This window comes from Emys orbicularis, chromosome 22 (assembly GCF_028017835.1).
Source record: "Emys orbicularis isolate rEmyOrb1 chromosome 22, rEmyOrb1.hap1, whole genome shotgun sequence".
NCBI lineage: Eukaryota > Metazoa > Chordata > Testudines > Emydidae > Emys > Emys orbicularis.
The window spans coordinates 14,059,376-14,086,522 of NC_088704.1; the positions used below are offsets into that span (position 1 = coordinate 14,059,376).

Sequence of the window (27,147 nt, forward strand, 5' to 3'; positions counted from 1 at the left end):
AGGCTAAAAGCCAGCAGTTCCCTATTTATTCCTTATTGTAGTTGAGGAGCAATGTACTTATACTTACTATACCTCCCTCCATGCACCAGTGTACAAGATGAAATGATTACATACTAACATGGGCTGGTTCCTTTTATGAGTAGGATTGTTCAGCATTTCTGTAACACAATATTACATGGCAACATGTCATTGTGAGTGACAAATGTGACAGTGTAATATCAACGCAGGGAAATTCAGTTAGAAGTAAGATGTCACCCAGACAAATTACTGCCTGTTTTAACTTGTCCTTAGACTAGATTTTCTTGTTCATTAACTACAGACAAGGTTGAAAGCCTAAGACAACTATTTAAATATATGTTAGCATTTATTATGATTACTAGTTTTCCTTTTGGATGGTTCTTCATCAGCGGTTAGTCTCAGGGTTCAAATAAGGTAGCATAACATCCCAGGGGCGATCACTGTCTGCCTGGGCATGCTGTTAAAACTAAGCCACTTCTGGTGCATAGGGCAGTTTTGCCACTTTGAATCTTCACTCATTCTTATCCTTTCTCTTGAAAAAACATTTCTGTGCTGCTGGATTTATTTGTAAGATAATTCTCACAAATTCAGCTAAACTGTTGAACAACTAGTTTAAAAGGCCTGTTTGCAGCCATAAGATGTGGCCCAACTTCAAATTACTTTGTAAATATTTTTAGTATATATAAAATATCTAGATTTTTGGCAGAAAATGTGTGAAAATCTGTCAGCTTGCCCAGTGACAACAGTTATTTGGTATGTCAGACCAAAGAACCATAAAACCCCTCTACAGTGTCAGTTCCCCCTGCTGTTCTGCCTTTGCAATTAACTTAAGTTTCTAGAGCTGTTCTTGTTCCTGATGAATGGTTGTCCCAGTTGTAGTGCATAGGAAATAGGGTATAACCAGGGCATCCATTGTGTCATTTGTATCGCTAACATTTAGATCATTATGGTGATTGGAGCTATGTAGAAACGTTAAATAGATAAGAAATGGGGAGAGAAGTGGTGAGACCTCTGCCAAAGAGTGGGAGAGGGAGATTATATTTTCAAGCTTCTACAAGTACCAGAAACTAGAGATTTAAGGAAATAGACCTGGTTCAGTTTTCCTTTGAGCTTCTTGGGAAGTGATGTCTCTGGTCACCTGTTGAACCTTTTTCTATACATCTTGAGTTCTGTTGGCCTGTCAAAGCACCTCATAAGGACCTTATAAATTAGGTATCAGCTAGAAAGACAGGCATGTTGGCAAAACAAGTCTCTCCATGTGCAGTCTTTCTATATTGGGAGGGTTGGGTGCTGGGTTGGTTTATAAGGTGCTGTTGTCCTCAGGCATTAGAGGGAGTCCCATGTAGTGGTATTGGTGTCTGCATTAGAGAAGGCAATTTGTTATCCAGGCCAGGCTTTCTGGTGTGTTTGCAGCAGATGGGGAAGAGTTAGGATTTCAAGGAGGGGAAGAGAGCCCTGGCAACAAGGAACATGGTATCCTTGGGCACAATTCTTAGTTCAGTGCTAGATAGTTAGTGAAAACACACACTTCAGCACCTGCGAATAAAGCACTGTGAATAAAGCTGCAAATTTAAAATGCATGTTTCACTGTTTTATCGTATAAAGTATATCCACCATTGTGTGTGTTCTGCGTGTTTGTGGCAGAGAAAAGTTCCATTTTACTGCAGCATATTGACAGATGATTGGTATTTTATGGGGATGATATTTCCAGATACAACTCCTGAAGAGATACTGCATCAAACTGGAATGTTTCAATCATGTGACTGGAGGAAGCAGTCTGAATTGGGTTTAGCATTAAATTAGGCCCCTAGAATAGAAGAGATTTCACCAAAAGGCTTTGCCTCACAGTGTTTCTCTTGTCTCTATCATTGCTCCTTGTTTCCTCTGTCGTCTTGACCATTGCCGTCTTAAACACCTGGCAGTTTTTCAGGGATAACCCTGAGTCTTGACCATTGTCCATTGCGGCAAAAGATATGCCAAACTTATACAAACATTTCTTTTTCATCCAAGGCCAACAGCCCACTTTAGCAGCCTAGGGTCCCCTTCATCACTCAACACCACATCCCTGAATTCTAATGCTTTTAAAGGACCTTTTGATCAAAGAAACTAGCAACACACTTTTATTGAAACAAGGCATCGATTCTTCTGTAATCCCTCATGCACCCTCCATCCACACAAGGAGAATGATGCTTGTCTGAGGCTGTCTGCCCTACAAGTGCTACGGTGGTACTGCTGCAGCTACACCACTGTAGTGCTGTAGAGTAGACATTTGCTACAGCAACAGATGGGGATTGTTCATTGCTGTAGTAAATCCACCCCTCAGCAGACAGTAGCTAGGTCGATGGAAGAATTCTTCTATTGACTTAGCGGTGTCCATATCGGGGTTTAGGTCTGCTTAATTAGGTCTCGTAGGGGTGTGCATTTTTCACACCCCTGAGTGATGTAGCTAGGTTGACCTAAGTTTTAGGTGTAGACCAAGCCTGAGAGAGAAATGTGGAGCTGGGGCTGAAATAGGGACTTTATGTAGAATGTTTTCTGTGCTCTAATAGGAAAAAAAAACCTGTTCCCCATGAGGAACATAGTGAAAGATGTAAAAAGTACATTGGATTGGAGGAGATGGTAATACTTAGCATATACCACACTTCATGTTTTCAGATTGGTTTATTAATATTAATCAAGGCCTAAAACACCACTGTGAAGTAGCAGGGGTGGTATTTACTTACTGCCAAAAATAGGTAGGCCAGTCTTCACTTTACAGATGTGAAAACTGAGGCACAGAAGAGTGATGGCACGTGTCCAAGGCCACCAAATGAGTCCGTAGAAGAGCAGACACGTGAACTCAGGAATTCCTGGATTCCAGTACTATTCCTTTACCACTAGAAAACGCTGCCTCCCTACAGCGATGGACATGGTTTGTGTTGTTTAAAAAATCACTGCTACTTTTATTTGACTGTTCTGGGTAGATTTCAAGTTAGTTTTGCAATACCGTACCACATTATACTAGCAATCCCCTCTCCCCCCAAAACGGCTCTGAAATCGAACGATGGTTTTAATGGACTCCAATTATTTAACATTGTAGTATGAATGCAGCCTAACTCAGATAGGCTTTTCGACAGGGATCATAATGACTGTAATTGCAAAAGGATGCCTTGCTGAAGTAGGAGCTGCCAGATGTAATGCCATTCTGATCTAAAAAGGTCACAGTAAAAGGGACATTTAAATTAAGTTATAAATTACAATTGAAGAACAATATTTTGATGTGTGAGACCAGAGATGTCAGAGCGGTGAGATGTAATTCATGGATTCATTACAGAACAGAGGTGCCTGACAGCTGAGCCATGCCAAAAGGAAAATTTATTTGCAATATCACGCAGACAGAAAATGGCAGCTCAGATGAGAAGCTGGAATAGAAACTTGAAACCTTGTGGTAATGTGCAGAGTTTATGCTAATAAGTCTTGCCTGAGATCCAGCGATGTTTAATGACTGTTGTAATATAAATGAGATGCTCGGACGTGTGCACATTTGGAATTTTTCTTTAAATTAAAGCCCTGTGCTTTTCTATAGAAAAGATAACTTCTGCATTATAAAGTGCAGGTACATTCTTGTCTGTTCCCTTCGTTGTATACTGTGTGTATGCATAAGATTGCTGAGGTCTCAGAATTATTTAGGCAGCAGGATTTGTGCTCAAAACAATGATTCTTTACATGACAGCTGGGGGTAGGGGGAAGTGGGGAAAGTAATTTAGTGTTTCTAGCAATACCTTGAAAAGTGCAACCAGAAGTTAATTAAACTGTAGGCAGTCATCATTAGCTATTATTTATATGTTCAAGTAGCTTGCCAATAAAGTGCTTATATATATTAAATTACTGAAAGTAATAAGCAGAGAATGATCCATCAGTCAGACTGAGGAAAGTGGATTTAACTCTGGCAATTATATAAAAATATATTTTTCTTTCTGGTTTATAATCTTGCTCCCAGCTCTAATCAAGGCATTTTCTCCATTAGATGGCTGATTTTCTCAGGAGGGTGTAAAATGGTATCTGTGGTCACGTTTGTGTCTGATTGACCTGACTTTTCTCCCTCCCCCTAGGGGCACAAGGAGGGGGTGGGCTCAGGGGCCCAAACCCCAGCCTTGGCCCCTGACCCGGTGTAATGGCTGAACCCTTCCTTGCTGGGATGTGTGTGATGGATGAGCATCAAGGTCAAATTTGAGTGATTTACAACCTGGTATACTAAGTTGCAACACCACTCAAACATGGGGCGGCCAGGCCGGAACATGGGTCCCCTCCTTAGCAAAACTCTTATTGCACCCCTGTCTCCCCCACTTTCACGTTGTGGGTCTTGAGATTGTCATTGGTATGGCAGCTTGGTGCAAAGTTAATTTTGAGCCTCTATCCTAGAGTATTCCAGACTGGTATGTTGGTCTGTTAACTATTCTGTGCTTTTACAACTGGGATGGCTGCCTGTTAGCACAGCCCATTGCTTCTGGTCTTCTCTGGTTATTCTTCCGTCACTAATTGAATTGTTTTGTAAAGAGAGAAGGAAAATTTGCTGGGTTCCTTCAGGCAAGATATAGATTCCGTCCATGAGTCACGAGGAGGTTTGGGCAGAACACAGCAGGGGGTGGGAGGGAACCCTTGCCATTTTTATCCCTACAAAATTTTTAAAGAGAAAAGGCATGCTTAGTTTTGTAACATGCACAGAAACCAGGTGCAGACTGTCTGTAGCAACAAATAACTAGCCCTTGCTACTTTCAGTCGTGCCTATTCCCAGTGCTGGAGTGCAGGCAAGGAAGAAAATCAACGTGTGCCCAATAGAAAAGACAAAAATGTTGTTTTCAAGCTTCTAAGTGGGTATTGCATGCTCTGGAAGGCTTAGGAAACAAAAGTGATAAAAGCAGTTAAAAGTCAGCGGTGCTGTTTGAGCGGTAGGGTTTAGGCGCAGCAGGTCTGACGTTCTAGTCATATTGCTTGACTTGTGGCTTAGGAAAGATGGACTCAGATCGTTGTTTCACTTGCATGGAAGCAGAGTCATGGGAGCTGTCATTGATGTAGGTAACAGAGGCAGATTTACAAGCCGATGCTCTCTTGTACATTGGAATTTCTACCTGTAGAAGTGCATTTAAAAGCTGTGTTTTCTATTAAGCAATCTCAGGTAATGCATCTCCCTGACTTACAACAGTGCGAAAGCAGTATTGATGTGTCTGATGTGTTCGTGTTTGTAGCTTGGAGAGATGACGCATCTGTTGAAGGGAGATGATGTTGGAGTTTGAGGCATTGTTTTCTGCAGTAATTCTGTGGATGTGTGCGCCATTGTCTCTGTTGTAATTGTGGTGAAGAGCATTTTCCTTTAACCTTACCATATGTGCCATATTTCAGAGTAGCAGCCGTGTTAGTCTGTATCAGCAAAAAAAATGTGCCATAGAGCAGGCTGAAAATAAACCATGAGAAAATTCAGCCTGGAATTTCTTTTCTTTATTCCCATGATGTTACCCAAAGGCTTTTTTAATCAGAGCACTCTTCTCCATACTATAACTTATGCTGGTGGTAACACTTCCATCATACAACTAATTAGGGAGACATTTCCTAATATCGTTCTACAAATTCATTCTAGGTGACATACCAGAGGTCTTGACCAGCAGTGACCTTTTATTTTTACATGCAACTTAAAACTCTTAACAGAATAGTAAGTTATATCTCAAATGTCCCACTAGCTAGGCAAAGAGGAGCAAATAACTAAGCAGAGTTCATTTTTCCAAGAGACGTTTAAAACTTTTACTCTTCAGTTTTGAAACTTGTGGGGACAGATCCTCAGCTGATGATTTTGAAGGAGTTAAGCTGTTTTACACCAACTGCGGTCCATGACGTAGGAATGTCCTCTTACCCTGACTGCTGGGAGCAATCAGAGCAGTTCAGGAGGTTTTGTAAAATAATTTCCAAGTCACCCTCAAACAAGTGTTAAGTCTCAATTTGCTGTTGCAGCATGAGAAAGAAAAATGATATTAGTAATATGCCTTTGTTTTGGAGATAATTGGTTTACTGTTGTCTTTGGGAATACCTCTCTTCTCCTTCTGGTACATTTTTTTTAAAAGACATAAAGCAGGCTCCTGGTCAGTCTTCATGTTCCAAAATCCAATATTTTAAAATTTGTTATCTAAATCCATGTTTAGGTATCTAAATAAAGCCCAGATAGTAGATCCATATTGCACACTGCTTAGCATTAACTCACCTGAGTAATCCTATTGACATTAATGTGACCATGTGAGCAAGGGGGGGAGGGACAGCTCAGTGGTTTGAGCATTGGCCTGCTAAATCCAGGGTTGTGAGTTCAATCCTTGAGGGGCCACTTAGGGATCTGGGGCAAAAATCTGTCTGGGGATTGGCCCTGCTTTGAGCAGGGGATTGGACTAGATGATCTTCTGAGGTCCCTCCCAACCCTGACATTCTATGATTCTATGAAATGTTCACTATCACTTTGTGAGTTAGGGTTCACAGTCTGGTCCCGAATGGCTAGATTTTCAGAGATGCCGACTACTCACCGGCTTCAGTGCCAGCTGCCAGTGCTCAGCATTTCCAGAACACGGGCTACTTATTTAGGTGTTGAGTTATGGCTGTAGATGCTTAATTTTAGATAATCCATTTTGAAAAATGTAGCTCACCTGTGTAACTCAACAGCTCAGGTATAAAAACCAAAGTTAACAACGGACTAGCAGACAAAATAAACTAGCCAAGGTGATGTGACTTTTTTTTTTAAACTGGCTGCAGTTCATATGCAGCAATTTTTTCTCCTTTACTAAAACAGGCTGGTTTTTGGTGTGCTTGTGCCACTATTGGACTGATCTTTCTAGACTGTCACTTCATTCTGTGGGTTCTATGACCTGAAAACTGAGACAGTAATACACCACCTGGGAAGGTTTCTCACTCAGGTGTGTTATCTAAAATTTACCTTTTCATGACGATGACATAGAAGTGACATAAAGAACATAAGAACGGCCATACTGGGTCAGACCAAAGGTCCATCCAGCCCAGTATCCTGTCTACCGACAGTATCCTGTCCAATGCCAGGTGCCCCAGAGGGAGTGAACCTAACAGGTAATGATCAAATGATCTCTCTCCTGCCATCCATCTCCACCCTCTGACAAACAGAGGCTAGGGACACCATTCCTTACCCATCCTGGCTAATAACCATTAATGGACTTAACCTTCATGAATTTATCTAGTTCTCTTTTAAACCCTGTTATAGTCCTAGCCTTCACAACCTCCTCAGGCAAGGAGTTCCACAGGTTGGCTGTGCGCTGTGTGAAGAAGAACGTCAAAAACTTACCCAATAGACCATAATGGCTCACGTTAAACGGTTACTGTTTATTCTGTATGATCCGACATCCTTCTGTGGTGCAGTTTAAAAGCAAACTTGTTTTTTAAAAGAGCAATACACACACGCACCCAAAAACTATTTAAAACTTGTAAGGCTGGGCCAATTTGACAAAAGCCTGGAAATCAAAGTGAAGACTGACGTTTTGTCCCCAAATCCCACAGATGTGCTTTCTTTTCACAGCTGCATGAGCCGTGTATCAAGTTTCAACCTTTGATTTCAGTTTCCCAGCTGTTGCTGACTTTTGCCACAGCCTTCATAGGTTTTAAACATTCTGCTTTGTAAATTGAAAACTTACCAAAGTTCTGGACCCGTGCTGGCTCTTTTATGTCAGGTTTTTCTATTCAGTTAATATCTAGATGTGACAATGTCCCAGGTCAGTGAGGATACATATAAGGGTGGAATACTTAGCTATAAATGCCAGCTTAGTAACAGGAAATGCCGTTTGAACACCTTGAGTTTATTCCTTCTGTAACTTCAGTGCCCAAGAGCTTTTATAAAGAACTTAACGATTGCGGGAGCTATCCAGTTCTGGCTTTCAGTGGACATTAGCTCATATGTTGACCTGAATTTTATGGGTTAGTTGTTATGGCTCACCACTGATCGCATCCAACCAGAAGATTCCTGGTGGTAACATTCCTATTATAAGTACGTTAACTTAACATACACCCTTCCTTGAGGACACGGTAATAGGAGGTGAAGGACCAGCCTTACTCCTGGCATGCCTGATAACACGATGGTGCTGGCTTACCCAATAGTTAGGAACGTTGAGTAGTTATACTATACTGCACAAGCTGAGCTGATAGCGTGATAGAAGATAGTCTATAGAATATAGGAGGACAAAGAAAAGAAAGAGCTAAAGACTAAAAGAGCTCCCTGTGATATCCTTACAAGGTATTTTATAGGATCCCGACACTATGTAATTCAGGCCCAACTTACTATACCCAAATCTTATTTCTGTACCCTAAGAAATTTATGGGTACCCTTCTCCTATAGGTTAGTGGATTATGACACTTACTCTCTATATATTAATAAGGATTATCTCACTCCAAAAACTGCCAACCTAGGCTCTCTTGGTGACTTCCACGTTTGTGGTATACCCTGGGGTTACCAACCAGTTGCAGACGCCGGATAAACCTGTTCAGTGTTGTGTATAGTTCCTCCCTTTGGTTCCCCAAAGTTCAAGGACCATTCCTATCTGTGCCAAAGGTTACCAGCTTTTATGCTGAATTACTCTTAACTGATTATACTTTTAGCTATTTAGCGGATCTTACTGGATACAGGCCGGTAGGCTTCTTGCATTTCAGCAAAACTTATTCTATGTATAATTATTAGGAAACACATATCATATGCCTCAACACATCCTAAATTCATAGGAATTAATACTGATAAAATATAAGAATAAAATGGGTTAATTCAGAAAGAGAAACACATGATTTGATACGGCTGGCTGGATTAGTAGGATATAATAGCTAGCAAAATAATCCTATGGGCTACAAATATTACAGTCCCACTGAAAAGCTCATATTTTTGCCTCTTCGGTAGATTGGGGTTTTATTTCTTTTTCCACCTCTCACCCCAATCCCCTAATTATATGACACTTTATTCCTCATTAGGGATCTTTTTTAAAATACCTGGAGAAATTATTTATATGTTTGGTATCTGTGGATTGGGTGGGAGAGAGATGAATAGCTGAGGTAACCTAAGGAGCTGTACCATTCCATTGTTGGGTTTCCGTGTGTATGGTTTTGGGGTTTGTTTGTTTTTTGACGCTGAACTCCTCTTTGCCTCAAAATCAATGGCACAGTCTGACCTAGGAAAACTGAGGTTTTGCCCTGTAAAATCACAGTTCGGTTATAACCCAGGCTGATGCTGACAAAGGAGCTACCACTTCAAGGCTGGTTGGTAAGCTATATAATTGTGCTTTGGTCTCAATCCAGAACCTAGTGTCCTTCTCAAGAAAGGCATTGTCACAGTTAATACCAGGTGGCTTCTTTCTGTTGGCAGCCTTGGGACTGAAGTAATTGTAGAGAGGTCCTCTCTAAAAGATGATTGGACATGGGTGGAGTGATACAGGGATGGTTGGGGTTGAGAATATGGGGTGGAAATGGAGAGGCCTTTGCTTGCGGGGTATGCTGGGTGATGAGAGTTCAGAGCGCTGATGCCCCCTGCTGCTATAAAAATAAACCTGAAAGCTTCTGTAGTTAGTTCCTGCTAGTGTAACTGTGTGATTAAATAACCCCTTTGGCTGCTAGTTTTGGTGTGTCCATTACTGCTAATCCAGCTACTTATGCAGGAGAACTAATGCTTGCGTCTGTACGAGCTGGTCTACACTGAAAACTTGCAACAGCATAGCTACATCTCTCGGGGGTGGGTGTGAAAAATCCACAAAGCCAGGCCTAACCCCTGATGTAGACAGCACTGGGTCCATGAAAGAGTTGTTCTGTCAACCTAGCTGCCACCTCTTGCGGAGGTTGGTTACCTATGCAGATGAGAGAACTCCTCCCATCCACGTAGGTAGCGTCTACACTGAAGTGCTACAGCAGTGCTGTGCTGCTGCAGTGTTTCAAGTATAGACAAGCTCCTAGCTACCATTTCTCAGGGAGGTGGATTAGCTACAGTGGTGGGAGAACCCCTCCCCACCGTAGTGTGTCCTCACTGAAGTGCTACAGCGGCGCAGGTGCTGTAGTGTTTTAACTGTAGACATACCTGTAGTCTCCACACATCACTTCCTCTCTTCTGTAGGAGTGGAGATAATTGGTTTACTGTTGTCCTTGGGAATACCTCTCTTTTCCTTTTGGTACATTTTCCCCCAAAGATGTAAAACAGGCTCCTGATCAGTCTCCATGTTCCAAAATCTAACTTTACTTGCATATAGCACATTATATATTTGTGTCAACTTCCAAATACAGTCCCTGTTGAGGGTTGAGTATCAGAGCTTTATCCCTTAAACTCTCTGTTGAAAGTGGGCATTTTTTCAACATTCTCTTGTTATAACTTTTGTTTCTACCAACCATCTGCCTTAGCCAGCCCCCAGCTGTATTTATTGATAGTGGAACGTAGCCCGAGCACACAGCAGGGTCATGCATTGTTGAGAGAGCGCTGTCAGCTTAATGATCCCAAGTTGCTTATATGTATTCCTGCAGCTGTCTCCACGAGGTGTTATTTTGCTTCTTCATACTTTACTTTGTTCTCCAGCAACTTCTTGTTCTCATCTGTGCAATAAAAATTAGCACAATTTTCTGAAGGAGTAAACTTCACTCTCTCTCTGTCCTCAAAGCACTTGTTACCTCCAAAATATGAGCTGTTCCATTTGACTAGATAATATGAATAAGATATTACTGCGTAAGATACAACCCCTTTGAAGAACGGTTGTTTTGGTGCCTTTTTATTTTCCTTGGAATGTCTCATGTTAGAAGTATTAAAAAATGCTAAAGGGAAAATTTACAAGAGACTTCAGAAAGTAGAAAGCAAGTCTGCCTATTTTAATGTTCTCTGCCCTACTAAATAAAACAGATTACCCTCCATGTTCTGCAAATTTCTCTTATTTATTTCTACTGTAGATACAGTAAGCAAGCCCCATTCTTATCCCCACCCCTCACTGTTGGTCCACCTCTACTTCCGTTGGTTGATATAATTTTCCGTTTTTATTATTCAGCTACATGAAAGTAACTACGATGCTGGAAAAGCCCTGCAGCGCTTGGTGAAGAAGCCTGTGCCCAAACTGATTGAGAAGTGTTGGACTGAAGATGAAGTGGTAAGGAGTGATTTATTCTCTTCTGCCATGCAGTTCCGGTTACTTATCGCTTTCTTCTGCTCAGAGTTCTTGTTTGAGGGGGTGGGATAGTAACCTGTTGCATGGAGTAAAGTTTTCTCCTCTTTTCCAAATGAGTATCAGTGGCTAGAGCCTCATTAGTCCAAGGAAAAATAATTTCCCAGAAGTATGTCTTTTGAAAGGGTACAATTACTGTCACCTTGAGAGGATTCCATGGAGGAGATGAGCAACACTAGAGCCCTTAGGCTCTTGGTCCTTGCTAACCAGTATCTTTCACCGGCTGGTTGGACTCCTTGCTTAGCAGTTCCAGTAGGAGGAGGCACAAACAGGGCCCAAGATGTTTGGTTTCATTGTCACTGGTTTTGCCTGCCTCTCTCGGGAGGCTGGAGTGTCAGAGAGTGAGAATCCCAGTCTTCAATTCATGTGGTGACTCATGCCTGCTCAGTGGTCAAGAATGTTCCCACTGAGTAGGATTTATTAAACGATTGGGGCCACCTTCTTCACGTGAATTGCCAAAATAAGATGTTGTCACAGTTGTTGCTGTCTGGATATTCAGCGTCCCACGAACCAGAAAGGGATTGTCTGGAAGCTGGTCTATCTATGCCTTTTACATCTGTCCTAAAGCTCGAGGAGATTTCCCAGTCCCCACATTGGATTGAATACAGTGTGTTCATCTTGTATCCAATTCCCAGAGTAACATGAGGGTAGGATAGCTCCGCTACAGTGCAGAACGCCTTCATGAGCTGCCTGGGATTCCTCCGAGCTGTGGGGTTCGGGTCAGTGACTTTAACATCATTTAGCTGGCATATTTTCTGTGTCTATGGTACTTTGTGGTCACCATGTGGACTGTGGGACTATCCCATATGGTTACTGGCAGGTCATACACTAGATCTTGTGTTTGGGATGGGAGGGGATGGAATTTCAGGCGGGGGCAGTTGGATATTGTGCTCCTGTCATGGACCCATCTGTATCTCCCACAATTTGAGGTTGAGGCTTGTGATCTGTACTAGCTGCCTGTGGGTTTTGGGTGGAGTTTAAGGTGTTGATACTGACCTATAATTGCACCTGACTGCCTAGTGGAGAGACAGCCTATCTTCCTGAGCCGTATTGGCTCAAGTTGAGATCAAGAGAGCCCTTGATAGAGCCCCTTTGGTATAAAAGAGAGGGAGCTGCTTTCAAGGTAATGGCCCTTGATCTCACACCCTTATTTGGTCAAAAATAGCCTAAATTTGTTGGCATCAGGGCATGATGCAAGGCCTGTCTTTTCACGGAATTTTTCAAGATGGGGATGCTGTTTGACAGGTCATTAGGGAATCTGGGATGCTTCTCTTCATATTTCCATTGCTGTAAACTTGTTACTGCCATTATGAGGTTGCTGCTGGGTTTTGTTTTTATATTTGATTGTGTTTTCAAGGACCCTACAGCTTGGGATAGATGCCTTTTTGTGTTGGTTGTAAATGAAAATAAATTAGAATTAAAATGTCAGGTTTTAAAATTGGCTAACTCCTTATATAGAATTGAGAGTTCAGCTGTTGTGTAATAAACAGTTGTTTAAATTCAGCATTCCCCTGCAGTGTTTGGACCGCAAACACAGAATTGCAACCCCTTGCTGTTTGCCAAACTTTGCAGCATAATGCTAGTGCAAGATACTCTTGACTATAACAAAAGTGAAACTGACTGATCTTTTTTCATCATCCAAGTTGAGAGAGATGCTGAGAGTACACAATGTAAACAAGGTAAAATAAATCAAATCTGTAACATTTTTTCTTTAATCAATGGTGATGTTAAAGACATGTCTAAGGAAAAGCGTGGTTTTAAAATGCGATTTCTAATATGACCATGGCCCTTTAACAAACTGGACAGGTATGATGGGCTTCCTTTGGAAGAGGTAAATGCTACATTTTCTAGCTAAGAATTAAACTGCATCGTTCATTAAAACAGGAAGTTCAGTTAGTTTTGATATTTTATAATTGTAAAACATATATTTATCTTCAAACAACTGAAGATTTGGTTGCAGTTTGTAAGGCACACATCTTCTAATATGTTATATTAGTGTTATTGAGATAAATATGTTATATTAGTGTTATTGAGATAAATATCCATGATTATTTTATTATCCAAGAAAAATCCGAGTCTGATACACAAAGTGAGAGATAGCATAGCTGAAGTGGATTTGAGCCAGAAAAACCTGTTTTTGTGGAGAACATTTACACTTGTTAATTTGTTAAATGGAGTAAATTGTTTAAAAAAAAAATCTTGCAGTGGGTAGTACGTAGTCTTGTTAATCGAGTTACTAATTAACCTGGCACCAATGTCATAAAAGAGACCTGATTAATTATTATGGGTGAAATTTTCATAGTCTCTTAACATTTTCGAATTATTCAGACAATGGCTGGAGAGACATTTTTAAGCTCCAGTTGCTCTGAAAGTCTTGCAGAGCGTTATTTCAATGAATTATGTGCACGCTTGCTCTCTCCCCATGTAAACCTTTTTGCCAGAGGTAGGTTAGGTCTAGGCTAGATAAATCTGAGATTAAAGCAGGCGTATTCTGAAATCAAACAAAAGCCCTTTGTGGTAAAGGGAATGCCTGAAGCCATGGGGTGAAAGAAGATTGTGGGCAATCGAAGGAGGGAAGGAAGTAGAGAACAAGGAGTAAAAAGATTAGAATACAGATTCCTATTAAGGTGTGGGATGATCTTGTCATAACATGGCACTTTTTTTGTAAGTGACCATGTAAATACCTCTAAAGTTCTGCTCCCGTTTTTTGCATTTGTACTGTCCTGCTCTTCCCACACACATACATTCCATAGAATGATTATCTGTGTGCTGCTTTCCTATTTAGAAAAAGATCTCTCTTCCCCTCCCTCTTCCACTCCCCCTGTTGGTGTTCTCCCCGTGAACTGCAATATGTTGCAAGTGCCATTGTTGCTGCAGTTTAGGGTTTTGATCAGCAGTCAGTGTTAAATGATGGGAAAGTGGAGCCTTGCAAATAAGAAAAACGGCAAGGTTTATTGAAAAGGGAAACATTACTCCAAAACAGCGAACAGTATGAATACAGAATAACGATCATTACATCTATAAATCACTGTCAGTCTCAGCTCATTTTATCATATTTGCTTCTTGTACTATTCCATCCAAGTTTCCAGAAACATTTGGCCGCGATCCAGCCTTGGCAGAGACAGAGATCAAACTGTTCTTTTATTTATAGGGGGTTAAGCTCCACCTTCCGAACTTCAGCGAGTGTTTGTCTCTGATGGTCCGCTTGCAGAAAGCTCCAGATTAAAGCATCTGCGCCAGATCCTTGGGCTCTTTGTATGAGAAGAAGGAAACCCCGTGCTACCCTTGGTTTTGCTAGTGCAGGGAAGGGTTCATTCCCACACAATATAGGTCAGACCTAGAACTGGTCAGGGACTTTTTCAGTGAAACGTTTTTTGTTGGAAAATGTCACTTAATCAAAACAGAAACTTTTCGTGGAAATGTATAGGTTTCAATGAAAATGTTGTCAGGAAGGTTTCTCGAGTGCAGGAAGACCCAGCCTAGAATAGCCAGTAGGCCTAAGCTGGGATGTGGAGACCTGGGGTAGAGTCCCTGCTTTGCCTGATCCAGGGCAGGGACTTGATCCTGAGTCTCCCACATCCCAGGTCATTGCCCAACCCACATGAACTATTTCGAAAGGTCTCACTTCTGTTGCAGTGCAGAACGAAAACAAATTTCAGAACCTCAAACTCCCTTGCAAAACGGAATTTTTGTTTTCCAGCCACCCCTCATCAGATCCTTCATGAGTACATGGCAGTGAACTTCTCTCTATGCCCACCTGGGCAACGAAGGAAACCAGAATAGAAATGTAATCAAAATGTCCAGGGGGCTAGAATTTACTCAGTACAAACCTGCAGTCTTTATTCCTCCCTGAAGCAAAATTCACACTGAAGTCGGTGGGAGTTTTGCTTGAGTAAGGGTTGTGGGATTGAATTAAGTCCATTTCTGTCACGCTGGTTGGCGTAAGCAGTTGATCTTGTTATCAGCATGACCCTCATAGGATGAGTAGCACAGCTTCCCATAACACATGGTAACACGATGTCAGTGATGCTGTCTGAATAACACATCTTTGTGTTGTAGCTAACTTTTAGCTCTTCTGTGGGCAGTTCCTTGTCCAGAGTTTCAGCCTGCCTCATTAAATGACAGCTTTTTATAGTCAGTGACTGAATTACCAATAAGAGCTGCCTACTGCGATTAGAATTGATTAAAATAAATGGTGGAAGTTGTGTTATTTTTACTGCAGATGATGTGGTTACAGAGGTTTAGATCAAATTAAATGGAGGATAAAATTGACCAGTGATTGAATTAAGTGGAAGGCTCTGTAAATAGGAAGATAAAGGTTTTCTTGTTTACTCTCTTGTTTCTAAAACTATGGCAATTTTTAATTCTCTCTTTCCAACATGTAAATTAATGGTCATGCTGTCAAAACCACTGTTTTCCATTCTGTCTTATAAAAGTGACTGAATAAACTATTTTACTGTTACATCTATCAGAAGCCTTAACAGCAGCTGTTTCCTGTTTATAAGGGTAGATGCTACACCTGGCAACATAAATCTCCCGCAGTGACTTGGGTGGGGTGGGGTGGGGTCAGTCTCTCTTGTAGTCTAGTGAATCTGCTTCTACTGACAAACTGTCAAAGAATTGGCATGTGAAGCTGTGCTTAAGCACTTTCTGAATAAGCGTCCAATAGGCTAACATCGCTTCAGCATAATACAGTGAAATCTCATTGGAACATCAACTCGGGATGCTGTATGAAAATCAATGCCATCCCCATTTGACATGTTATTCATTTTTGGGGAGAAGTCAGGCAGCAAGGCTGCTGTTCTGAATGTCCTGCGTTTTGACATGACTGCCGATAATGCTCTCCCTAACGCTGAATGCCAGGTGAGACCTGTGCCGCGTGCTGCTTGTCGCTGCAGCAAGGTCTCAGAGCAGTTGGGGAAGGGAACTGAGACTTTATCCATCACAGGTGCTCTAGACATGTACACCACGTGATGTGTGCTGCTAAAATGAGGTTAAATAATAATAATTATAATAATAATAATTATTATTTTTTAATTATTTATAATTAATAATAATTAATGGAGATATCCCATCTCCTAGAACTGGAAGGGACCTTGAAAGGTCATCGAGTCCAGCCCCCTGCCTTCACTAGCAGGACCAAGTACTGATTTTGCCCCAGATGCCCAAGTGGCCCCCTCAAGGATTGAACTCACAACCCTGGGTTTAGCAGGCCAATGCTCAAACCACTGAGCTATCCCTCCCCCCCCGAGGTTGCAGAGCAACCAGATGTTCCCTTCCACTATCTTAGACCCTCTTACACTGAAACACCTGAAAACCTACTTCTGCACTGTACTGATATGGGCAGGGTGTCTAGCATGGTCCGCCTTGCACACCAAGAGCTAGGATGAGAGTGTAAGTCAAATGGGGTGGAAGGCTTTTTATCAACACTTTCTTCCAGTTCCTGGGGAGGAGGGAGGACTTGTACAGAACAGCCCAGGGGTTGTTAGGTCTAGGTGAGTCTGAGTTTACAGAGAGTGAGGTCTGATTTACACCACCTTATCCATCATTTCTGAATTTGGCCCTTGACATCCATGACAGGGGTTATATCCAGGGATGCTGTGACCAAAAACCCTAGTGAATGGAGTCTGGATACCACAGAAATTATGGTAGAATGAGATTTTACTGTACCTTGAAATATGCTGTATTGATCCACTCTATGTAGCTATTAGAAAGAAGATGCATGTTACAAAAGGAAAGCTCATGACAAAAGACACTGCATGTGTGATAGCAGTTTTTCAAACAAAGCTTTTTAAAATATAATTGAAAATATATGTAAAGGCATCTTAGTTTTGCTGTTACATCCCTTTTCACAATCCTTTACATGGCAGACTTTCAGCCTGCTAAATGTAATGGGGGAAAGAAGGTGTTTGAGTATACCATATAAGCTCAGATCAGCAGATGTCAGACTTTATAATTAAGAGACAATTTTGCATACAGAGTTTGGAGAAAACATTCTTAAGCAAAACTTGCTGACAAGCTGAGGTCTTTTTGTGACCCACTACAAACAATTAGTCTGGTAGTTTTAAAGGGACGAAGAGAGTTAAATGCCAAACTCTATTGAAAACGAATGTGACTGAGGCACTTAAACTCTCTTGGTTCCCTTTTGGAAAATCCCGGTCTTTAAAGTCTAGTTGCATACCCCTGAAAACAGGGAGCCAAAATACAGTGGCTCCAAGTAGAATCCTTTCTAGGAAGTGTTCAGGAATAAGCAATGCTAATTTTGCTGGGTTGGGACTAGAGTGGGACCAGAACCTTTAACTCAAATCCTAGTGAATTAAAACAAAAAATTAATGAAGAGGGGAGGGTGGGGGGAAATTGCAGTTTCAGCTCCCCTGCAGACAACCCCTCCCATGGTCACTGGGTCCAGATCAGACTGAAAACCCAGACTGGGGGCGTGTTTTACAGTTTGGATGCTGTGGAAATTTTTCACAAGAACTGATCTCATGAGATTTCCACCCTCTTGGACCAAAATCTGTTGAGAGCAGCTCTTGTGATTTCACTGCCAGTCTGAACTCAAACCTATGCCTGATCCAGATCCCGGCACCACTTTGTTTTCACATTTCTAGTTCAAACCAAAAAGTATCAAGTAGTTACTGTCTGCAAAGGAGATAGCGTTTACTTTTGGCTTCATTTATTTAACCAGAGATATGGCATTTGTGTCAATTGTGTCCTGTATATTGGGATGGGTGTGGGGTGTAGTCAGTAAATGCTGGCTGTTTTTTGGGTAACCATCTTTAACAGATTTGCATTTAGATTCCTAGCCTTTATTTTGAGTGTGCTGTTTTCCTTTGACAGGAGCCACCAAAATCCATAGGGCTTACTAAAGAGAGAAATACAAATCAGACTAAAAGAACTGCTAATTTATTAGGTTTTTAATTAAACATGATGAACACATTTTAAATAACACAAATGCCCCAGGCCAAGCTGCATCTAATCGAAACAGATTAAGTCACCCGTCCACACTCATATAGTTATTAATTCTGTTTATTTATGCATGCTAGCTAAAGGCAGAGTTCGCTGCTGCTGTGTTGCAGTTTATTGCACGGGGTGCTCTTGCTGCATGGCACTGGACTGTTAATTAGCATTCAGATGTTGATTATGAAGAACACGGGTGATGCTAATTGAATTCTCTTTAAAATTCAGGGCTTGAGTTTTCCTTGCAAGGTTCAGAGAAACGGGGTTGAACTGCAGCTTTGCAGTATTTGTTGTGCATTTCACCCTTTGCCGCCTTAAAATGCTGAATTCTAAGGACGGAAAATGCCAGGTGTTGCTTAAGGTGAAGGTTTTGTTACTCGCTATGCATCACACACGTCTCTGCTGATGACACTCTATGACACGCTTGATAACTGTAGCTTTCATCATAAAATATGCTGCCCTTTAAATATTTTACACTGCTTTTGATGTAGTGTAGTTGAGGTAAACAACCTAGATTCAAATAACCTCTTAAATTTATAGCCAAGGATAGTCAGTCTTTGCCGGTGATAATCCTTAATTGGCCATGTACATGGTTTTACAACTTCATAAATTTTAAAATATCCACACCTAGCTTCCATTTAAAGCTCATTTGTCACAAATACAAATGAAAATCCTTCTTCCAAAAATGACAAGACATGGCAAACTAATTTCCTAACACATTTGTGAATATTTGCAATCCAGTGAACAAGGGTGGTTGGTTGAGTAATTACTTGTACAAAACACACACTTCTTTGCCTGGCTTCTTTGCCTAGAATCATCTACAAATGCCACCAAATCAGCCCTTTTTGGAATAGCTGCTCAAGAAAATATTGGTTTCATTGTTCATTCCTTTGAAGCCAGGCGTCTCAGATGTGCTGGAAGATAGAGCTGCTTACTGGGGCAAAAATACCATGAATTTTATTTACTGTTTATGTGGCAGCCATAGAAAATGTAATTCATAGCAAAATCGAAGTACAGTCCCCTGCAACAGAAGGGAGGAGGAGAGGGGGAAAAAATCAGGGGATCTTTGAAAATGAGGCTGGCATTGCAGGTCTGCATTTGAGTGATCGAGTGGACTTGAAATGTTAAAAGATAAGTAAGTCAGTGTTTACTTTTCTGTGGATACAAAATTTAAAACAAACATAATTACTTCATGGTGGAGTCAGAGTACCTATTAGCTGTACCGTTCCTGGACTTCATATTTGAACCACATTATCTAAATGCTGCCACTTTCCAAATGTATTTTAATCAGCAACAATTGGAAATATATTGAAAACTGAACTTGGAAATAGGAGCCATCACTGGTCAGTAATATCAATCTACAAATTGTTGCAAGACCAAAGCCACCTTAAAAAGACCTCCCATCCTACTTTGAGAATAAGAATGGGGATGCATTGTAGAATTCTAAGGACAGATGTTGTAAAAGTCTCCTAGAAAACAATTCATCATAGTAAGAAAGTAGCTAATGGAAGACTGAATCTCTCACAACAGATAGCTAGTATTTGAATGAAGTATTTTAATCTATTTATGTTCAATGGAGTTTCATTTTTTTAGGAGGTGTTAAGTATGCAAAAGTTGTGAAAATAGTGAATTGTATAACACAAGACACAGAATTCAGGTGAGCTTGACCCAGTTTAAAGACAGGTTTTATACAAAAGACATCAATCTTTTTGGTTATGATAAACTTGCATCAGCCTTTGAGCCAAGCCCTTCTTTAAAGAGATCAATATTGCGTATACAGCACAGAGTTTGTCAAGTCCTTTTGGAAACGAGACAGTGAATTAAAAATCAATTATACGTGCAGAAAAGTTTGTGTAGGGCAATCAATTTTGTCCTTTAGTTTGCAGAAAGATTCCAGTGTTTAATCAGCTGTAAGAGGAATGAATTTTAAGTCTCCAGCAAATGAGATGGTGCAAAGAGGATGAGGAGGGGAGAAAAATGGGGGGAAAAAAATTATTTCAGCATTTCATGTTCAGCAGAGGCTGCCTTCAGGGATAAATCTATAAATTCTGTCAGTGACCTTGGCTTCAAAATGGGTGACTTTACTGCTTTTGCTAATCTTGATCTTTCTACAGCTGCCAGATAAGCTGGCCTTTTCTTAACAATATCATTATTTTGTTTTGTTTTGTTTAACCGCCATATGTTTCTTGATTCATCATCTCTCTGCCTCATGCAGAATACTTGTATCTATTAAGCACTTACCATATTGCTGATCCCTAAAAAAATAATGCAACATATTTATATTGGCCAGATGCCACTGTTGAGAGGGTTATTTGTGTGTGGGGACAGGAAGCTAACCTTTAAACTCCAAATCTAACTCTGCTATAAACTAAATTATTTCTAGGTGTTCTATGTAGTCTTGTTAAATCAAGAGAGGTTTTTAATGCAGAGAGAGAGAGAGAGACGCACACACACACATTGACATTTTTCATTGTTGCCAAGGGGGAAAATCTGCTGCTTGAAAGATTAATAAATACTATAACAGTTGATTGTTGAAACTGTGTTTTCCATCTCATTTTCAAGGGTGTCCGAAAAACGGAGATCACTTACTCTTTCTAGCATTCTCTATCATCTTTCTGTGTTCATTTAAAAACGAGAGCAAGACGCAAGAGGGCTTGAGAGATTGCATTTGTTCTCCCATAGGCAAAGTGGTTATTTTATAAATGAAGAGGGCCAAAAAAACTATCCTGTGTAGTTTCTTAGCAACAGAGTTGGAGTCAGTTCAGCGTATGTATATAATACATATTCTGTGTATAGAAACATTAGTTGTGAAGCCCATGGTATCGCCGTTGAAACAAAGACTAGATGCCTGAGACTCAGGTAGAAATTCCATGATGCCGGAAAAGAAGAAATAGAAACCATGAGAAATAACATGCAGGATGGCCTCAGCTACCTTCTTTCCATTGGCCTCTCCCCATTAAATAGTATTGCTGTCTTCACTACAGTGACAACCTTTTTTCAGTCTGCTTCTGGAATCTATTCTAAATCTGATGCCCTTTTTCATCTCTGCTCTTCTCTGAAAGGGACTATCTTAGCAGATTGAGTCACAGCACTAGCACCAGCTAATTCTATGATTGGCTTTCCAGTATTTAACTGATATAGAACCGTGCATGTAAGAAATGGAGAGTGTAGGGAGCATTGTAGTTCTGGTAAATTCTTTGGAGTTAATAACAGCAGCAAGACTAATACTACTGTCTAGTACCCTATGACTAGGGCCCTACCAAATTCAGGGCCATGAAAAACGCATCACGGACCGTGAAATCTGGTCTTTTGTGTGCTTTTACCCTATGCTATACAGATTTCACAGGGGATACCAGCGTTCCTCAAATTGGGGGTCCTGACCCAAAAGAGGGTGGCAAGGTTATTTTAGGGGGGTCGCCCTTACTTCTGCACTGCCTTTAGAGCTGGGCAGCCAGAGAGCGGCGGCTGTTGACCAAGTGCCCAGCTCTGAAGGCAACGCCGCACCACCAGCAGCACAGAAGTAAGGGAGGCAATACCATACCATGCCATCCTTCTGTGCTGCTGCTGGCAGTGGCTCTGCCTTCAGAGTTGGGCTCCCATCCAGCAGCCGCCGCTCTCCAGCTGCCCAGCTCTGAAGGCAGCACGGACACCAGCAGCCGGGCAGAAGTAAGGGTAGCAGTTCTGCAACCCACCCCACAATAACCTTGCGACATTCTTCTCTTCCCCCTGCCAACTCCTTTTTGGGTCAGAATTTCTATAATTACAACACCATGAAATTTCAGATTTAAATATATGAAATTATGAAATTTATGATTTTTAAAATCCGATGACTCTGAAATTGACCAAAATGAACCGTGAATTTGGTAGGGCCCTACCTATAAGTAGTGTAACCATCCGTCTTTAGTGGTCACGGTTAGAGTTTCTGTATTAAGTACAAGTATATTTTTCTGTCCTAATTTATATTAAAAGGAGGTTTTGTATCAAACATTTTACTTATACATTCTCCATTGCTTGGTTTGTACGTTTTCTTAATTTCCAAATGCTGGAATTTAGAGAAACATTAACCTTTTTAAAATCATCCATATCTGTTGTTAATAATGTGTTAGATTTTAGAAGGCTCTTAGTTTTAATAATTTACTTTAGTTTTCACTGTTTTTATTATCCAAGTTGAAAGAAATATAATAAGTAAACCTATTAACTGGCCTCTGTTTTATTTCTAGTCAGTTTCACTTCCCCGTTCACATGCTCTAGAACAGTACATGAATGCCTGGGGCCTAAAGTCAGCAATGTCTGGGGTTGCGAATGTTGCGCAAAGTTGTTTACTTGCTTGCAAAACTGTTTGCCATGTAATTTTTAAAATGAAAACTTAACGGAAATATTTCTGTTAACCGTGTGTTTTATAGAAGTTCTACTATTATTATGTTTTATTATTACAGTAAATAGAAAAAAATTAAATGTTGGGCTAAATATTTTCTTTAGGTTTAAAACCTGTGATTATTAGGGAGGAAGCATTGTGTTCTGCATAGAGTACAGGACTGAGTCGAGTTCTGGGTTCTTTTCCTGAGTTTCCCATTGATTTATTGGGGTGTCACTTCACTGCTTTGGCAAGGTTTCCCTCTCTGTGAAACAAGAAATGTATGTATCTACCTCTCAGGGATATTAGAAGACTTAAGTAATTTGATGTTTGTGGGGCCTAGACCTGGAGCTGGCCTTTCAGTGCTGTTGTAATACAAGCAATGAATCACAATCAAGTGCTTTACATAAGAAATGGGCTATAGAAGCACATAGTATTATTTCAGGTTAGTATAGGCATTTCGATAATTGACAATAAGATATATGTAGCCTTTCTTTTTTAGCTAATTTATTCAAATCTAGACCAGATCAGTATTTACCAAAAGTGGTTACCATTGGCCTATGTGGAGTTGTCCATTTGTCCACTTCCTGTGACACAAGTATGCACAATTCAGAAACCACTATCCATTTATCCTACTAGTGGTTGTTAAACAAAGAAAAAGAAGATGACAGAGCCAGGTCATACTGGTCCCTCCAACTTGGCCAGACAGTACTGGAACATTGATAGATCTCTCTCTGCTACTCCTACTGGTACCCATACCATACTGTGTCAGGAATAGTTTTGTCCTGCATCCTGGGCATGGAGTTTCTTCACTTCTCAGCTTGGAAGTTGCTGGCTACCTCTCACACGACATGCTTTGTAGAAGTGCAGGAGACTGCTGCAGCCTAAGTAATCATCTATTCTGAAATGTCACTGAGAAATGGAGGACATTTTCTCTCTGAAGCCATGGGTAGCAATCTTTCTCTGTATTCCATGCCCTTATTGTCTCTTTTTCGTGTACTTGTACTTAGTCTCTCTGCCTCACTTTTTCTGTCATGGTGGATGTGTCTCCCATCTCAGTGTATCATCAGCTGGTGGACAGTTCTGTCTTCAGTCGCCCCACTGTCAAAAGACCGGGCCAGACAAAAGGATGTTGCAGTAATCCAAGACACGAGATGAGTCTGGGTGAGAGTTTTAGCTGTGTGGATGGAAGGGAAAGGCGATATCTTAGAATTGTTATATAGAACGAATGGGCAAGGTAAAGCCATAGCCTGGAGTTGAGGACCTAAAGATCGACCTGAGACAAAGATGACACCCAGCTCAGTATCTATAGGTGTGCCATAGATGGATCAGGCTAGTTTAGAGAGATCCCTCACACCTTAAAGGAGTGGGAGCATTGTGATGACATGCTGTTAGTCAGTAAGGAGATGCAGGTTAGAGATCACAACTGGGAGTTAGGTATGCAGATTTCCATTCAATTTCAGTAGGATTTGAGTGCTTGTCTCATTCTTTCGAAAACTTCAGCCTTTTAAGATTGCAGGCTTTGAGCATTTGGGTAGTGTGAGGAGGAGAATGCAGTTAAACTGCTTAGGCTGACCCAGGGTAGGAATTTTTTTCCCCATCGTTCCAATCTATAAAACACAGTGGCCCAATACCGGTGAGGAATATGGAGGCTGACAGCTCAGATTAAATAAGGAAAATCCTGGGGGCTAAGCTCCAGCTGCAGAAGGTTTAGGTCAGGCAGGTTCAGGATGGTTGAAACCAAAACTTCAGATCAGCTGCCAACAACTGTCACACGTGGGTACAAAATTAGGAAAATCTGCGGTTAAACAGAATTTAGAAGGAAAGGGGGAAGAGAGAGACACGGGCAGATACTGTGTTTTGTGCCATGTGCTAGTTTATCTTCTTTTGCCTTCTGACATTTCCTAATGGATTTTAATTGAAAAAATTGTGACTAGTAAGAGGAGATTCTGAAGGCTTCATGCTCTCTAATCTTCCACCTAGTGGCAAGAAATCATGTTTGCAGCAGCCCTTTCGGTACTGAGCTGCAGAAGATTTGCCATATGGTTCACACTAGCTTAGAAATTCCCATTGAAATAAGATGCTGGTTTAATAATGAAAGGTAGACATCTTCAGAGATTGGGTTAAATAAATAGGAAGTATTTCCATATGCATCAGGGACTACCCATCAAAGAGAACCTCCCAGGGACAGGACAGTAATGTGATGGAAGTGGCTTCCAAGGGGAAGAGATACCATGCCAAGTGCAACCATGACATCTTGAGAATGAGTGTGAGACTGAAGAAGAAACAGCACCCAAAAATGTCAGCTCCTTCCTTGTCAAATCATTGTTCTACGGAGTCAGGTCGTTAAACTAACTTGTTTAGTTAGTTCTCGTTGAGTCATCAGCAGGAGAAACAATACTTTAGGCTCAGGTAAGGCAGTGAGTGAGCCATTGTGTTTAGAAAAGAAAATTGCCTGTCTTCCAGGTTTGAAGGCACATTATACCCCACGGGCTGTGCATACCCTGCAGAGTCAGTGGGGACATGACACTTGGTTTCTGGATCATTTTCCTTAGCATCACCTGTTTCCAGGGAGGTGCAACTAAGCTTCTTTGTTTCATTCACTGAAAGAGGAAACCACCTCTCCCACGTTGTCAGTGGCTTCATTCTCTGCCTTCCTGTGATAAACCTCATCATCTGCTGATGATTCATGTAGCTGGAGTTCACTGGGAGAAACTGTGTGGAGAAAAGGGTTCTGCCACATTCACCCTCTCCTGATCCAAACTCTTTGACTAACACAACTTATCACTTCACATTGCCTCCTCCGACAGTTTTTTAATTTATTAACCTATTCATGAAGGCTTTGTCGCACAGATTTTTTGAAGGTATTAGGCGTTGTGTTCAGCGTTGCAACGCCTAACTGATTTAGGAGCCTAAATCTCATTTTCAACGGGGATTTAGGCTCCTGAGTGCTGAGCGCCACGGCATCTAAATACCTTTAAAAATCTGGGCCTGGAGTTCTCGTGGTTAATCATGTATTACCATGGATACATGCAGTACAGTAATTCTGCTGGGAGCTTGTTGCAGTGCATAGCACACTCCTGTTTAGGTTCGATGTTTCTGGAGTGGTGGCTTTCGTCTGGAGTAGCTCTCCAAAGGCATTCTGGGGAATAAACGGGGTTGGTTGTTTTTATGCTGCATAGGAGCCACAACACTGTCAAGTGCTGAGCAACCACTCCTAGTGAAAACAGTGAGTGAAGGAGGCTCAGCACCTGGCAGGATTAAGCCATAAGTGAAATGAGAATGGATGAGAAAAGGTAGAGCAGTATAATCAGAAAATGGGTGTGGATCTCACTCCACAATAATTAATTACTTTTTGTGTGTGTGTGTGTGTGTAGTTTGAACAAAAATTTGTGAGCTCCCCCTCATGGTGCTGCAGCAGTAGTTGATAAAGGTATGTTGAGAGCAGTGCTGATTCTACGGAGATCAATGGTGCTCCGTGTAGAAATGCGAAACCAAATTGCTTCCTTGGTCCCATTAGAAACATGGAAGGGAATAGATCTATTTTTGCCAAATAGCAAAGGACAAAAATTATTAGGGAAGTAACGTTTCTTTAGCCTGGCCTCCCAGAGAGAATGTATAAACAACTAGGAATTTGAAGAAAAGAAAAAAGGAAATTGACTCCTTAACTGGCTTGTAAAGGATGCAACTGCCTGGATATGAGTCTGGATTAGCAAAGGGGCTATTTGCCATCTCTGTGAGGCCCATTATAATAAAGGCTGTTTTGAATTACAGCACATTCCTCTAGCTCAGAGCTTCATTTTTAATGTTGAGAGAGACATGTTTTTAACTAGTATTACCATTTTCTAATGGTTATGCAAAAAAAAAAAAAAAAGACAGACAGACAAAGCTGCTTTTCTTCTATCGTCACTGGAATTGCTTGTGGTCCTGCTTGACATGTTGTCTGTGACTTATTTACTACGGACTGGTAGCTGCTGCACTGGAAAATGACAAAATGCTTTTTCCAATTGGTATAGTGACATAGTTCTTGCTTAAGAAACTCTGATGACTGTCACAACATGGATGCTCTGTGCGCTTTAGCTCTGAGGACTTATTTTTTTTTGCACAAATATAAGCAGCATGAATGCCAAGATACACCTCATTTCCAACTTCTGCCTGCATGATAAATTTTATTTTTCTAATCTTCCCCATCAACAGCAGCAATTCTTTTAATCTTTGAGATGACATAAAAATGCATTTTAATGAAGCAAATTATATAGCTTTGTCTTTTTTGTGCATAAACGGGCCGGCCATATTCAATTAGGCTGAAAAATGATCATTTGTTCTATTACAGGCTGTAACAGAGCGGGTGAAAAACCATGATCCATCACTAGTTGCTCAGCTTTGTTACTTAAATCACTTGCCATTCTGTCAGTGGCTCTGAATCCTCTACGGGAGCCATTATTTAATTTAAGTTTGTGGCGGTGTCACTCGTTTGGTAATAGGCTTCTTCTGCAATAGACGTGTAGAACCTAAATATTAATCATGTTTTTATCCATCCAAAGTTCCTAATTAGTTAGAAGGGTAACAGAGCCAGTAAAGCTAATTACAATCCTATAATAAAAAGAGTTTTAG

General features: G+C 41.0%; 1 protein-coding gene across 1 annotated transcript in view; it reads left to right on the top strand.

Annotated features, from left to right (window-relative positions):
• The window catches only part of RERE (arginine-glutamic acid dipeptide repeats), a 311,393-nt gene that overhangs the window by 186,986 nt on the left and 97,260 nt on the right, over positions 1-27,147 (top strand). Inside the window, exon 10 of the mRNA XM_065421264.1 lies at positions 11,049-11,147. Coding sequence (XP_065277336.1) covers positions 11,049-11,147 — 99 coding nt within the window. The remainder of the gene's footprint in view (positions 1-11,048; positions 11,148-27,147) is intronic.